Raw genomic sequence first — 16,690 nt, forward strand, 5'->3', positions numbered from 1 at the left:
AAATGGCTTTAGATTTAGTGCAAATTAGTTTTTATTCCTGGCTTCAATTTTAGAGAAATGATCATTAAATAATTTCTACCTGGACTCTTCTGCTTTATAATTGGACACATGTTTCTCAAATAAGTCATACTTTTCCATCCCTTTCCATTTTTGTTTGTTTGTTTGTTCGAGATATTTATCCTAGGTTGCATGTGATGTGCGTGAAAGCGAAGTTATAGTTTTGAAGAGCCTTGTTATTTGAATTATCTTTCTTTAAATGGTGCATTTAACCAAGCACCTCTGTTTAGAATGAATCAAATTTAATGCCAGTTGTTGTTAAGCGCCGCTGAGTCAGTTCCTACTCAAAGCAACCCTGTATAGGGTTTCCGAGGAGCAGCTGGTGGATTTGAACCACTGACCTCGTGGCTCACAATCCAGTACTGATAGTATGTATTGGAAGAGGTAATGCATTATGCACCAAACAGATGGCACTTGACAACAACAATAATGTATTATGCTGTTCATTGGCATTTCTGGTACTCATATTCAAAAGTTGAGAGCTTATTATATTTGTATGATATACAAATTGTATAATATACAAATATATTTAACATTTTAACAAGTCCTCACCATTCTCATCTGTTTATTTGTTCTAGTGGTGCTGTGAGTTAGGTGCTGGTTTGCTAACCACACAGTTGGTGGTTCAAGCCCACCACCATGGAAGAAAGATGAAGCTGTCTGCTCTCACAAAAATTTACAATTTGGGGAACCCTGTATCTGAGGAGTCACTGTGTCAGAATTGACTTAATGACAGTGGGATTTTTTGAGTTATTGCATTTGTTCTGGAGTGGACACAGGACCTGAGTAGACACTGTCCTTTATGTGATACCAGGTCACCTGCTTAAGATTTTCTTTCTGCAAAGCCATGCTACCCCTCAGCATTCTGAGTCTTAACCCCTATGTTGGAACATTCCAAGTGAAGAGAAAGAAAACAGTTATTGGTTTCCAGAAAAGAAATAGTATGTAATTCTGTTAAAACTAATATGCTTCTATGTGCTAATACTACGTTCTAAAGGTTCAAATAAGGAAAGTATTTTAAACCATGAGAGACATCTGGTATTACTGCTGTTGTTGTTAAAAGAAACCAGCTTTTAGCTATGCTTCTCGTCTTCTGTTTCCTCTTGTTGCTGTTGTTAAGTTCCATCAAGTCGGTTCCAACTCATATTCACCATGTATAGCGTTTCTAAAGAGTGGCTGGTGGATATGAACCACTGACCCAGTGGTTCAAACAGACTTTTCAGCCCAAACCAGTAAGCAGCCTGCAGTGCCACTAGGACTCTGTATCCTAGAGGCACTTAAAATCATTTACATACTATTGTAAGGGTAATCTGGTGCTAAAACCTGGTCTTTGTTCATTTGAGTTAGATTACAAGTTTCTAAATCATGTCAATTTATTAAATTACTTTTGGGAAAGATAATACTGTTAACACCTGAGAGAGAAGAGCTTTCCTTTGGCTTGAGTAATTCAGATTCCTCACCATCTGGGCACATCCAAGCCCGCCTTCACTTAAAATCTTTAAAATCTTGACCTTCTGACTCCTTTTCTTTTTTTGGAAGGTTCACTAGTGTTTTTCTTCATGGATGACAAGGATAATTCCCAAAAGAGACTGCATAAAATTATTAGTACTTTCTGCAGCCAATGGGAATTCAGGAAGCATGTTTCTTGCTGCTTGTGATATTTTGTTTTGTTTTTAATAAGAAATGGATGGCTGTTTTCAAAAGATGAATTTCTGATGCTACCTCCTGAAGACAGCATGATTTTGATCACTGCCTGTAGTCTGACCATTGCCAAGAGAGTTCCAGCAGAAAGAATGTCAGACATTAAGTCTTAATGGGAGATTGATCCCTCTGTTAGTATTTTATTGTGCAAGAACCTTCCCAGGAGAACTGAACTGAATTAAAGATGCTGATTCTTATCCTAAGAGTCGGTAATAAAGTCAAGGTATCTGGACACCCAGGAATTCTGAATGTGGGAACTGCACAGACTAGGCAAAGAAAATCTGTCTCGGTTCTCCAAATGCCATCTTGATATGTGTTCAGAGAAAAGCACCATTCTCTTACCAGCTTTGGGTATTAGAAAGACAACTCTTCCTTAACTCTTACATTTCATCACTTTTTCTGATTATGCTTCAGTGAAACTCATTTATGATTTTGTTTCTGTCTCTGAAAATTAATATAAGCCACAGTCATTCTGTTCTCTTCAAGAAGCCATTGAAATGAGGGATTGAGTGGGGATACTTTTAGGTGGGGAACATGGAAGGCCTTCATGTTGATGGTGAATACGTCCAGAAACACTGTGACAGAATCAGGAGGTTGGTGAACTGGCCAGTCTGTTTAAAATTAGGACTTTGGGACCAGTCTTCAATCTGAGGACCAGCAAGAAATCACAGTGTTGTTGTTAGATACCATCGAGTTGGTTCTGACTCATAGTGAGCCTTTGCACAACAGAAAGAAACACTGCCTGGTCCAGTGCCATCCTCACAAGGTTGTTACACTTGAGCCCATTGCTGCTGTCACCAGGCCAATTCATCTCATTGGGAGTCTTACTCTTTTTGCTGACCCTCTACTTTACCAAGCATGATCTCCTTCTCCAGGGACTAGTCCTTCCTACTAGCATGTGTGAAGTATGAGAGATGAAGTCTCACCATCCTAGCTTCTAAGGAGTATTCTAGCTATACTTCTTTCAACACAGATTTGTTTGTTCTTCTGGCAATCCATGGCCCTTTTAATATTCTTCTCCAACACCCTAACTCCAATGTATCAATTTATCTATGGCTTTCTTTATTCATAGTACAACTTTTACATGCATATGAGGCTACTGAAAATACCATAGATAGGGTCTGGTGCACCTTAGTCCTCAAACTGATATCTTTGTTCTTGAACACTTTCAAGAGATCTTGTGCAGCAAATTTGCCTGATGCAATACGTTGTTTGATTTATTGACTGCTGCTTTCATGAGCATTGATTATAGATCCAAGTGAAATTAAGTCTTTGATAACTTCCAACTTTTCTCCATTTATCATGATATTACTTACTGGCCCAGTTGTGATGATTTTTGGTCATTTTCATTGAGGTGCAACCCATACCAGAGGCTGTGGTCTTTGATCTTCATCAGTAAGCATTTTAAGTCCTCTTGGTTTTCAGCAAGCAAGGTTGAATCATTTGCATATCACAGGTTGTTACTGAGTCTTCTTCCTATCCTGATGCCATGTTCTTCCTTATGTAATCCAACATCTTGGATTATCCACTCAACATACACATTGAATAAGTATGGTGAAAAAAATACAACCCTGACACACACCTTTCCTAATTTTAAAAGATTCAGTATTCCCCTTGTTCTGTTCTAAAGACTGCTTCTTGGTCTATGTACAGTTTCTTCATGAGTACAGTTAGGTATTCCAGAATACTCATTCTTTGCAGTGTTGTCCCTAGCAAGTCATGATCCCCACCGTTAAAAGCCTGTGCATCGGCAATAAAGCACAGGTGAAATCTTTCTGGTATTCTCTACTTTCAGCCAAGATCCATCTGACATCAGCCATGATATTCCAGTTTCATGTCCTCTTCTGTATCTGGCTTGAATTTCTGACAGTTCTCTGTCAATGTACTGTTGCAGCCACTTTTTAATTATCTTCAGTAAAATTTTACTTGCATTTGATATTAATGATATTGTTAGATGATTTCTGCATTCATTTGGGTTACCTGTCTTTGGAATGGGCACAGATATGGAGCTCTTCCAATCAGTTGACCAGGTTTTCCAAATTTCTTGGTATATATAAGTGAGTGACTCTAGTTCTGTATTAGTTTGTTGAAAGGTTTCCATTTGTATTCTATCAATTCTTGTAGCCTTGGTTGTTGTTCTTTTTTGCCAGTGCCTTCAGTGCAGCTTGAACTTTTTCCTTCAGTGCCATTGTCTCTTCATCATACACTACCTCTTAAAATGGTTGAACAATATCCATGTCTTTTTGGTACAGTGATTTCTGCATATTCTGTCCATCTTCTTTTGGTGCTTTCCATGTCATTCAAAATTTTGCCTATAGAATCCCTCCGTACTGCAAGTCGAGGCTTAAATTATTTTTCTTCAATTCTTTCAACTTGAGAAATGATGACCGTGTCTTCTTCACTTTGGTTTTCTAACTCCAGGTCTTTGCACATTTCATCATAACATTTGACTTTGTTTACTTGAGCTGCCCTTTGAAATTTTCTGCTCAGCTCTATGACTTCCTCACTTCCTCCATTTGCTTTAGTATCTCTATGCTGAAGAGCGAATTTCAGAATCTCTTCTGACATCCATTTTGGTCTTGTCTTTCTTTCCTGTATTTTTTAATGATCTTTTGTAATTCCTGTATGATGGTCTTGAAGTCATCCCACAGCTCTTCTATTCTTCAGTTATTAGTGTTTAGTGCATCAAATCTGTTCTTGAGATGGTCTCTAAATTCAGGTGTGGTATGTTCAAGATCATACTTTTGCTTTTGTGAACTATTTTTCATTTTCTTCAGCTTCAGCCTAAACTTGCATATGAGCCTTTTCTACAATCAGCCCTGACCTTGTTTTGGCTGGTGGTATTGAACTTTTCCACCATCTCTTCCCACATAAGTTGTCAGTTTGATTCCTGTGTATTCATTTTTGGTAAAAGCCATGTGTATGTTATTTGAAAAAGGTATCTGCAACTATTGAAATAATAATTGTATTAACTGGTCTTCCTTGTAGGCATATGGATAGTATTCTATCACAGACAGCATTGTACTTCAGGGTAGATTTTAAAATGTTCTTTTTGATGATGAATGCAGTGCCATTCCACTTCAATTTATCATTCCCAGCATAGTAAATCATGTGATTGTCAGATTCAAAATGACCAATACTACCAATACTACTTCATTTCAACTCACTAATGTCTAAGATATTGATCTTTATTTAGTCCGTTTTATTTTTGACAACTTCCAATTTTCCTAGATTCATGCTTTGTACATTTCATGTTCCGACTATTAATGGATGTTTGCAGCTGTTTTCCTCACTTCGAGTTGTGCATCATAAACTAATTAAGGTACCATTTACTTCATCATAGGCAACTCTACTTTGAGGTGGCAGCTCATCCCCAGTCATATTTTAAGGCCCTTCCAACATGAGGGACTCATCTTTAGGCACTATATCTGACAATACTCTGATGCTATTCATAAGTTTTCAGTGGCTAAACATTCAGTCTATCTGTCTTTCTTCCTAGTCTGTCTTAGTCTGAAGCTCCACTGAAACCTGTCCACCATGGGTGACCCTGCTGGTATTTAAAATACTGGTGGCATAGCTTCCAGCATCACAGCAACATGCAAGCTACCACAGTATGACAAACTGACAGAGGAGTAGAGAGATAGCACTATTTCTACTTAATTTTACAACTAAGAACCCAGGAAAGCATCCTTAACTTGAAATGTTAAGGTTCATTTAGCTATGCCTGAATTTTTATTCACACTGATCACTTTCTGTAGTAACAAATATGAAGATTGAAGCTTTCCACACTTTGTTTATAAAATCCAAATTGGCAATTTATTTAAAAGCTGTTATTTGGACCAGATTCAGTGCATATTCAAAGAAATATGCCTGGGTGGCAGATATGAGTACACACAAAATAATGATTGTGTGGCTTTATTAAAGTCATTTCATTGTCTATAATGCTTTCTGAAGCAGAAATGTGAAAGACAGAATCCATTATTCATGTCTTTTTCATATTCATACAGCTAGGACTGCATAATGAAAATGTGTGTTCTGCCATGATCCTAACTCTGAGCCCTTCAGTAATGAACGTTTCAAGATCCTGAGATTTATGTGTGAAAATAATGTTCAAAAAGCAAACTTAACGTACTACTATTTTGCCAAGAGCACTGTGTTTTTTATCAACATTTGTATCAAATATGAATGGGGATAGACTCCTGTTGACCTGGAGATGAGAGAGAGAAGAGGAAAGGCTTGTTGGTCCAAAGTGTGGTGAGACCTGGGAACTCCTGAGCCCATGGACAAGAACATAGTCACAGAGGGCTAGAGCTGAAAGTGAAGCATTCAGCTGCTATGAAGTGAGGGGAGATGCACAAGAATGACCCTACTTGCAAATAGTACTTATTTAACCTAGCCTCAATGGCTTGATAATCAGGACTTGACTTGTTGTTGTTGTTAGGTGCCATCGAGTCAGTACTGACTCATAGTGACCTTATGCACAGCAGAATGAAACACTGCCCGATCCTGGGCCAACCTCATTATCGTTGCCACGCTTGAGCCCATTGATGCTGCCACTTTGCCAACCCATCTCACTGAGGGTCTTCCTCTTTTTCTCTGACCCTGCACCTTAACAAACATGATATCCTTCTCCAGTGTCTGTTACCTCCTGACAATATGTCCAAAGTATGAGAGATGAAGTTTGGCCATCCTGGCCTCCAAGGAGCATCTGGCTGCACTTCTTCCAATACTGATCTGTTGGTTCTTTTGGCAGCCCATGGCACTTTCAATATTCTTTTCCAACACCATTATTCAAATGCATTAATTCTTCTATGGTTTTCCTTATTCTCTGCCCAGCTTTCACATGGCATATGAGGTTATTGAAAAATACCATTGCTTGGGTCAAGCACACCTTAGTCCTCAAGCTGACATCTTTGCTCTTCAACACTTTAAAAAGGTCTTGTGCAGCAGATTTGCCTAATGCAATATGTCATTTGATTTCTTGACTGCTGCTTCTGTGAGTGTTGATAGTTGATCCAAGAAGAATGAAGTCCTTGACAACTTCAACTTCTAGAACTTGACTAGAGGACTATACAAAAATTAATTTTTTATAAGGGAAACAACTGTAAATTGCTACAATTTGGTGAACTTGACCAATACTTATGGCTGTATTAGTTCAAAATACCAACTGAAAGGGAAGGAGTCTTCACATCAAGTTCCAATCCTATCCCCTCTGTATATAGGGCAAATAGGGACAAGCAACTTAGACATTGGCTATGTAAAATGAGGGGGTGATAAAGGCACAAAGTGACTGGCTTACAAGTTTTCAATAGGGATGTTAGTTTAAGAGTGTGAGGGGAAAGATAAGATAGAGTCCTCACTGAAAAGGTTTCATCTTGTATAGACAGGTCTGGTGAAAAGAGATGGGGATAAGATTCTTAAGATTCAATAGTTAGTAATTGTTATCATGACTAATTGTGACTGTCACAACTGTAAAGATAGAAGTTCTGTAGCAAAAATGGGGGAGTAGTTAATATTACAGTACAGAAACTGAGGACCTTAGGACCATCAAGGGAGAAGAGCATGAGCAGAATGCAGAACCATATCCAGAGCAGCAGAGACACCAGAGATTGAGGCAGGCTTGCAGAATGTGCCCTTTGGTTGTTTAAATTTTCGTATATTCCTGATTATTTTTGTGTGCATCTCCCCACCTCACACCACCCACCCACCCCACCCCCAAAAAAAAAAAAAAAAAGAAAGAAAAGAAGAGAAAAAAACAGGATTGGAAGCAAATACTGTTGAATGATGATGCATGGAGGAAATTAAGAACATTCATTCTGGGCTAAACAATGGGAAATGTGGAAAGAATTGTTCTGGTTAGGTTCTCACCTGGTTAGATTTTAAAATCTGTGTATTAAGAATGTACAAATGTGAACTCATTGAACTGTTGAAATAGGTGTTGTAGGTTTTCATTTCATTTTGTTTAGGAAACAGTTAAAAATATCAGGTAATAGGTTAGCTCCTTTTTAACTGACCATTGTTTTGAAGTTGCTGTTGTTGTTGTTATGTGCCGTGGAGTCGATTCTGACTCATAGAGACCCTGTACAGGGTTTCTGAGGCTGTAAGTCTTTATGGGAGCAGAAAGCCTCATCTTTCTCCCATGGAACAGCTGGTGGTTTCAAACTGTTAACCCTGAGGTTAGCAGCCCAATTTGTAACCACTACGCTACCAGAGCTTCTTGCTGTTGTCTGGTAGAACATTATATTTTTTACCAGGTGATGGAAACTGATAAGTCTCTGCTAGTAGTCTCAGGGAGTCCTGGTTTGGTGCCGTGGGCTAATGCACTGGATTGCAAAGTTGTTCAAATAGAAAGGTTAGTAGTTTAAGCTTACTAGCCACTCTTTGGAAACCCTATACAGAGTCCCTATGGGTTGGAACTGACTCGACAGCACATAACAACCACAACAAACACATTTTGGAGTCCTGGTGTGGAGCTATAGGCTAAACAGTGAACTGCTAACCTTAAATTTGGCTGTTCAAATCTACCAGCCTCCCCTTGAAAATCCTATATAGGATCACTAGGAGTCAGAACTGACTCAATGGCACTCAATATCAACAGACAACAAGGCATTGTGGTATTTCCAACTTTAATAATTTAGAAAATTTTGAGATACTAAAGACATATCAGAGAAAATTTCATTAAACTCAGAGTATGGTCATCTTTCCTCTTCTGCTACTGAGCTAAGAACTAGATGTAAATCTGGTTTTGTAAGAAGAAATATGGTGATATGTCAGTAGGTGGTGGAAGTTTGTAGCACTGAGGATTACAGGTGAGTTTTCCAACAACAGTATCCACTTATCAGTAGAACACGGTTACTTCATAGACTAAACCCAGATGTTAATTGAAAATAAGAAATAGTTGTATTTCATTTGTTTAATTATCAGACCCACTGGACTGTTAACAACAAGGTCATAGTTCAAACCCACCAAGCACTGCACAGGCGCTGTCTGCTCCCATAAAGATTTACAACCTCAAAAACCCTGTAGAGCATGACTATGAGTCAGAATCGACTCTGTGTCAGTGAGTTTGGGTTTTTTTTTTTTTTTTTTTAGTATTTAGGATAGAAATGCATTATTTATCCTTGTAAAAAAATCAATAGTGCAGTTATCAGTTAATGTTAGGTGGTTTCCAAGGGGGGAAAGCGCCTTTTGGATAAACTCAACAAAATATATCCAAAACCATGTAAATAAAGTTAATTGAAATTCACTTTTCATAACTGTAGTCATCTCAACAACCCTCTCTCTTTCTCTTTGTCTGTTGTTCTCTTCTAATTGAGATTTATAAGAAATTATTAGACTTCAAATATCTTTAATCACTAAGGCTTCCAAGACCGGAATTACAGATCTAACAGCTTAAAAACAATCTAATGCAATATTTAATTGTAGAGATGAAGAAATTGGCACCCTTATGGAAAAAAAAAATTAGTAAGAGGAAAAACCTGGGTTGCAAACTGATTCTCACTATGGTGGTGGTGCATTCCGAAAGTGTCCATTTAGCTTAATAAGGCACCTCCTCTCTTAAGAAGTCTACCATTTCACTTGTTCTTTGGTGTCATCGTGTTGGTTCCAACTCATAGTGACCCTACATAGGGTTTCTGAGGAGACACTGGTGAGTTTGAACCGTCGACTTTGTGGACTAAACATCTACCAACCTTAGGACACATTGTTTTCAAAACAAATGGAATAGTGGTCCCAAAGGAGCATCCAAGGAAGGTTCATAAAGGCATGTGTTCAAACATTTCAAAAGCAAAGCAAATTTACATAGTATTAACAGGCACAGAGGAGTTGGTCCCTACTGTCTCCTGCTACTTTAGACACACTGGCCTCCTCACTTTTCCTTTAACATGTCAAGAGCCTTTACTTGGCTTGTTTTCTCTGCCGGGCACATTTGCTCCCCATATTTCTCTATGATCATCCTGGCCCTGATATGCAATACTGCAACCTACTTCCAGCAGCACTTCCTCCTTCTATTTACAGTGCTTACTAGTTTTTTCTGTCATGCTTTGTCCCCCATTTTTCTTATTTTATTTATTTTGTTGTAGTTGTTATTGTTGGCATTGATAATCCACCACCTCCATCACCCTATTGCTATTTAATGGATTACAACTCAGAACTAGAAAGAGTAGAACTGCTCCTTAGGGTTTCAGAGACTGTAAATCTTTACAGGAGCACACGCTTCATCTTTCTTCCATGGAGCAGTTTTGAACCACTGATCTTGCCATTAACACCATCAGGAGCACACGCTTCATCTTTACAGGAGCACACACTTCATCTTTCTTCCATGGAGCAGTTTTGAACCACTGATCTTGCCATTAACACCATCAGGACTCCTCTGTTGAGACTATACACAGCAAAATATACACCAACAGGAAAATTAACTGTTTCTTCATGTACAAATTCAGTGGCATTGATTATGCTCTGAGTTGCTGCTGTCAGTTTGATACCACGGAGATAGATCTTGAAAGATCACAATGCTTAAAGCAGACATTCTTTACTAGTCAAGCTAAATTATTGTTTGGTTTTTAGAAGACTTCAGGGGAAATTTTTTGGTTTAAGGTTTAAAGAAACTCTCAGGACAATAATTTCAGGGGCTCATCCAGTCTCCACGGTGCCAGAAAAATCAGGAATTCATGACAATTTGAAATTCTGTTCTGCATTTTTCACCTCTTGATCAGGAATCTACATAGAATCTTTGAACAAAATGTTCAATAATGATGTTGTTATGTGTCATCAAGTCAGTTCTGACTCTGTATGGGGTTTCCAAGGAGCAGCTGGTAGGTTTGCATTGTCAACCTTGAGGTTAGCAGTCCAGTGCTGATCCTACAGCACTGACAATATCTAGATCTTCTGGTCTCATGGCAAAGGATGCTGTTGTTCATGGAAGCAATTAGCCACACCTTCTACACTCTTCATATTCCAACTCTCCTTCTTCCTCTATTATGCCAAGTGAGTACAGATTACTTACTGTGCTTTGGGCAGCCATTTACTAGCTTTTAATATCCCTGGTACTACACAATGAACTAGAAGGTAGAATAGAAGCATTAAACTTGTTATTAGACCTATTAGTCCATGAAACCATGAACTGGTTTGTTATTGTTGTTGTTGTTATCTGCCGTGGAGTCGGTTCCGACTCATAGCAACCCTGTACAGGATTTCCGAGGTTGTAAATCTTTACAGGAGCAGAAAGCCTCATCTTTCTCCTGCGGAACATCTGGTAGTTTCGAACTGCTGACCCTGAGGTTAGCAATCCAATTCGTACCCACTATGCTACCAGAGCTCTTGTATTGTTGTTAGGTGCCACCTAATAACAGTTAGGAATCCTGGTGTGGCACTGTGGGTTAATGTGCTGGACTGCAAGGTCAGTTTGAACCAGAAAATCAACAGTTCAGGCTCACCAGCTGCTCCTTGGTAACCCTATCTGGAATCACTGTGAGTCAGAACCAACTCTAAAACAGTTAACAACAACAATAACTAACAACTGTTGAGTCAGTTCTAACTACTAGTGACCCTTTGCACAACAGAACAAAGCACTGCCAGTCCTGCACCATCCTCACAACTGTTGTTATATTTGAGCCCATTATTGCTCCCACTGTGTCACTCCATCACCTTGAGGGTCTTCCTTCTTTTCACTGACCCTCTTGTTCTTCTCCAAGAACTGGTCCCTCCTGACAGCAGGTCTAAAGAATGAGAGGCAAAGTCTAGTCACCATGGCTTCTAAGGAACATTCTAACTGAACTTTTTTCAAGACAGATTTATTTGTTCTTCTGTTATTCCATGGTATTTTCAAAATTCTTCTTCATCAACACAATTCAAATGAGTCAATGCTTCTGCAGTCTTCCCTATTTGTTGTCCAGTTTTCGCATGCATATCAGGTCATTGCAAATACCAGGAACAAGTGTACCTTACTCTTCAAACTGACTTCTCTAAATGCCCAAACTTGCAGATAGTACCCATTTGTCATCAAGCTTTGATGGCTTGATTACAGAACTCAACTAGAGGCAGAAAAGAAATTTGATAAAGTATAAATTGCTATAATTTGATGAACTTGGCCTATACTTATGGATGTAGTAGCTCAAAATACCAACTGAGAGGAAAGGAGTCTTCATGACAAGGATCAAACCTACCCCCTCTGTATAGAGGGTAGATAGGGATGGACAACTTAGACATTGGCTACCTCTAAAATGGGGTGGATGGCAGAGAGAGATGTAAAGACTTAGAGTGGCTGGCTTATAAGTTTTCAAGAGGAAATTTAATTTCAGAATATGCAGGGGAAGGCAGACTCTCCACTGAAGATTTTTCATCTTATCTAGATGGATCTGGTAAAAGAAGATGGGGATAGGATTCTTTTGATTCAATAGTGAGTAATTGTTATCATGACTAATTGCAACTGTCACAACTGTAAGGGTAGCATAGTGGTTACGAATCGGGCTGTGAACCTTAAGGTCAGCAGTGGGAGAAAAATGAGGCTTTCTGCTCCCATAAAGATTTACAGCCTCGGAAACCCTGTACAGGGTCACTATGGGTCGGAACCTACTCAACAGCACTTAACAACAACAAATCCAACACGAGAAGTCATTTTCTTATTATGTTTATTGTTCACTATCTGTATTTCCCTGTTAGAATATAGAACAAAGGCAGAACTCTTTGTCTCTTGTTCACTGAAGTATTTTCAACGCTTAGAGCAAGAGCAGTGTCTGGAACACATTAAATGTTCAATAAGTATTTTTAATGAATAAATGAATATATGATTCTTGACTCTGCAGGGTAGAAATTTAGAAAAAGTTGCCCAGATTTCACCGTTCACTACACCATAATCCATTCATACATCAATTATGCAATGTGCTTTTCTTTTGGGTTAATTTATTTGTCTCCAGAGACATGCTCTAGAGTCAGTCTCTTCCAAAATTTCAAGTACAACACCATTAGAGACAGACCTGGCATTTCAGGCTCAAGAGATGTTTCAAGTTTATCTTGGGAGAAGTACAGGTTAAACAAGAATAAAAAATATCACTGGAAGAGAGATTATATTTCTAAGCAACAAAAATTCCATATAACAGCAAACTATGGTCACTTGGCCAGAAGACAAATCAGTGTCAGAGAAAGCTGGTCTTTTCATATAGGCTTTCTTGAAATTAACCAAGATAGATAGAGATAAGTCATGAGAAGAAGAAAAAAAGTATTGGGTAGAGGAAATAAGTTGACCAGCCTTACTTTGAGTCATTTCAAGGAAGCCTCATCATGATCTATATTTGACAACACACAACAACAACAATAACATCAATGGACAGACAATATTTAAAATTCAGAGCTTGCTTATATAGGACCTAGAAGAAAAGCCAGCATGCTAGGAATCCTAGTTTTAGTGTCCCCGTAGGTATATTCCAGGAGAAGGATGCTAGACATTGAGATGTGTGTTCCAGGAATCTATGGGATAATAAAATAAGAAGAGTGATCACTATCGACCTTACATGGCTCATTAGACTTCTTTGTGGCCAGCAGATCCTCTGATCTGACAGCCATGCAAAGCCCTTTCCCTTTGACCTGAGCCTGCCTTCTCCAGCAAAGATGCCACATACTAATAACAAACATGATGTATACCTTCAGAAATCTCAGTCATGACTAGTCACAGAAGTGCTCCAGTTACTTTTGTAAAATACAAATCCATTGTTGCCCCTTTTTTTTGCTTAAAGTCCTGTGGTTAATTTCTCCCAGGCTTTCAGGATAAGGTCAAATTCCTTAACTTAGTACAAATACCCTTTGTGATCTGAAAGCATTCTTGCATTCAAACAGTTATAGGTTTCCTACTCTATGGTGAACTCACAGAGGGTAAGAATTAGACCATTTTTATTTTAGCATCCCCAGTGTTTGATCTGTAGAGGTGCTTAGTAAGTATTGGTTGAATTGATAAAAAGGAATGTTGTGATATTGCTAACCCATAATATGTCTTTGTTTTTTCCTTCCTTAAGGACTTTGGGGTTATGTTCCTGCACCACGTTGTAGCTATTTTCTTGATAAGCATTTCATATGTCAACAATATGACTCGAGCAGGGGCGCTGATCCTCTGTCTTCATGATTCAGCTGATGTTTTTCTACAGGTAAGAGTTTTGTCCCTTAAAAGTAAAAAATCCAGATCTCAGAAAGCCCCCAGGATTATCAGTTATTCCATTTGATGCTGGTGATAGTGATAGTGATTAGGGAAGATGGTAAATGACTACTTTGATACTACAGTGTTTCTTGGTTAGTTAAATTGGTGAAAATGAGGATTTCAGTTGGTATATGAGGATAAGTCAAAAAGCAAACAAAAATACCAAAATATGAAGCTATTGTTTTTTGATGTATCCTCTATCTAAATCTATATACTTCTGAAGGTGAGGCTTCCATCTTTCTAACCTTTCCCCAAATAATTCTTCACTTTTTAATTTACATCTTCCAGAGATTCAAATCATGTTTCTTTTCGATGTTTTTTGAGTTTGGAGGAACAAATAGACATCTGGAGGAGCAAGGTCAGGATTGTAGGATGGATGGTATAGATTTCTTAACAAAATTCTCCTAGGGCAGTCTTTACTATTCTAAGAGAATTAATTAACGGGTGCATTGTTGTGATGGGGAAAAAATTCCTCAGACAACTTTCTTGGCCTTTTTTTCACCAATGCAATTTTCAGTGTTCTTGAAACTTCTTCATAATAAGCAGCCATGATCATCTTGTATCTTTCAAGAAAATCTATCAAGGTGACTTGCTCCTTTGGAATCCTCCAAATCATCGTCATAACCTTCTGAGGTGACCTCTCTGCCTTGAATTTTACTGACCCATGAGACCCCCTCTGAAGCCACTTTGACTAGACTTTTTTTGAAGGCATCCTAATGACACCAGTAGAAGTGTGTGACTGAGAGAACTTGACTACAAGCCTTCCACTGATCACAGAGACATGTTTAAACCGATTTTGTTGGGAATAAACCTGTGCATGTATGAACTAAAATGCTAGTAGCGATACTTTTTTACTTACCCTCATATAATCTTGTATACCAAAAAATGTTCATCATGTTAGTATTCTTCATTAATGAAATGATGAAAGATTTTATTGTTCCACACCTAAGGAATGAATAATTTATAATAGAAAGATCATTATTTGAATAGGTATTGTTTCTGTTTTATAAGTTTCATACTGATTTATCTGGAAAGGGTATATAACTCAGTTTGGTTATGAATGGAGGATTTATATCCTGATGAAGTTAATCTGTAGTTATATTGCATATATGTGTATGTTTATGTTCAATATATATACACATGTATATGTCATAAACACAGAAACTAGCATACTCTTTTGTACGTATATATATAACTGCAAGGTTGGCAGTTCAAAGTTACTAGCTGCTCCTTGGAAACCCTATACAGGGTCGCTATGAGTGGGAACTGACTCCACAGCACTTAGCAACAACAACTACATAATAAGTGCCATCTAATTGGTTATGACTCATAGCAACCCTGTATAGTGTTTCCAAGGAGTGGATGGTGGATCTGAACTGCTGACCTTGCGGTTCAAACCTACATTGGAGTCACGTGATTATCCTACAGCCCCACACCAGGATTCTTTGTTGTTAAGTGTCATCAAGTTGGTTTCAACCATAGCGACCCTGTATAGGGGTTCCCAGGAGAGGCTGGTGAGCTTGAACCACTGACCTTGTGTTTCAAACCGACTTGGCAGTTCAGCACATTAACCCATAACACTACACTAGGACTCCCCCACCAGGGTATATATATATATATATAGAGAGAGAGAGAGAGAAACAGATAGAGAGAATGCCCCGGTGGCACTGTGAGATTAGCCTTGGACTACTAACTACAAAGTTGGCCTTTCAAACCCACCAACCACTCCACAGGAGAAAAATGAGGCTTTCTGCTTCCATAAAGATTTATAACCTCAGAAACCCTATACAGAGTTGCTATGAGTCAGAATTGAAATATATATATAACTAGTGTTTTTATAACAAAAAGTCTATACAGATTTCAAATTACATATAAAAACTTTCTATGCATATCATTAATAAGGAGTCCCTGTGAAAGTATTGGTTGCAATATTTAAAGTGATTAAAAAAAGAAAACATGTTTCAAGCACATTTCAAAATATACAATCTAAAAACATCTTGAAGAATTTACTATTAATTTGGGCCCCTGTGAAGAGCCACTTGCAGTAATGTCATAGAATTAAAGTCTTTTCACTTTATACTGAGAAATTTATAAACCTGGCTAAAATCAACTCTCCAGAGTATAAATTCCATGTAGAAATAGACCACACAATTTATATTCTGATATTTTAAAATTTTCTGTTGGTTATCAGTTCTGTCATTCTTAAAGTATTTATTATTATTGTGAATATAGAAGTGTTCTCAAATAGTGGTATGTTATAACATAAGCAGAAATTCCATGCCATAAATTGAATCTGTTATAAAGGCAATTATTCAAGGTTTGAGATAGATTTCGCACTTTATAAACAACTCTGATCCCTTTAATTTTATGGGGAAAAAAAACAAAATAAATAAACTACTAGGTCAATTGATGGTGTGTCACTATGATTTTGAAGCGATTCAAGCTAAATTCTACTTTACATTATTTTTTAAGAAAGAAAAAAAAACAATATAAAGATTTTTGTTGTTGTTGTTAAGTGCTGTCGAGTCTATTCCGACCCATAACAACCCTGTATAGGGTTTCCTAGGAGCTGCTGGTGAACTTGAACCACCGACCTTGTAGTTCAAATGACTTTGCAGTGTGGTGCATTGGCCAACAGTGAACACTTTTAAAATCAGCTACCGTTTGCGTAAATCATAAGCCTGCTTGGAAATGGAAATGTATACAGAAACCTACAGTTTTAAAATCAATCCTACAGTCTACTAACAT

General features: G+C 38.0%; 1 protein-coding gene across 2 annotated transcripts in view; it reads left to right on the forward strand.

Moving 5' to 3' along the window:
• Window positions 1–16,690, forward strand: part of CERS6 (ceramide synthase 6) — a 424,587-nt gene that overhangs the window by 349,064 nt on the left and 58,833 nt on the right. For both annotated transcript variants that reach the window (XM_006867010.1, XM_006867009.1), the window contains exon 7: window positions 13,764–13,892. In XM_006867010.1, the coding sequence (XP_006867072.1) occupies window positions 13,764–13,892 (129 nt within the window). The remainder of the gene's footprint in view (window positions 1–13,763; window positions 13,893–16,690) is intronic.

The sequence above is a fragment of the Chrysochloris asiatica genome, unplaced genomic scaffold (genome assembly GCF_000296735.1).
Source record: "Chrysochloris asiatica unplaced genomic scaffold, ChrAsi1.0 scaffold00099, whole genome shotgun sequence".
Lineage (NCBI taxonomy): Eukaryota > Metazoa > Chordata > Mammalia > Afrosoricida > Chrysochloridae > Chrysochloris > Chrysochloris asiatica.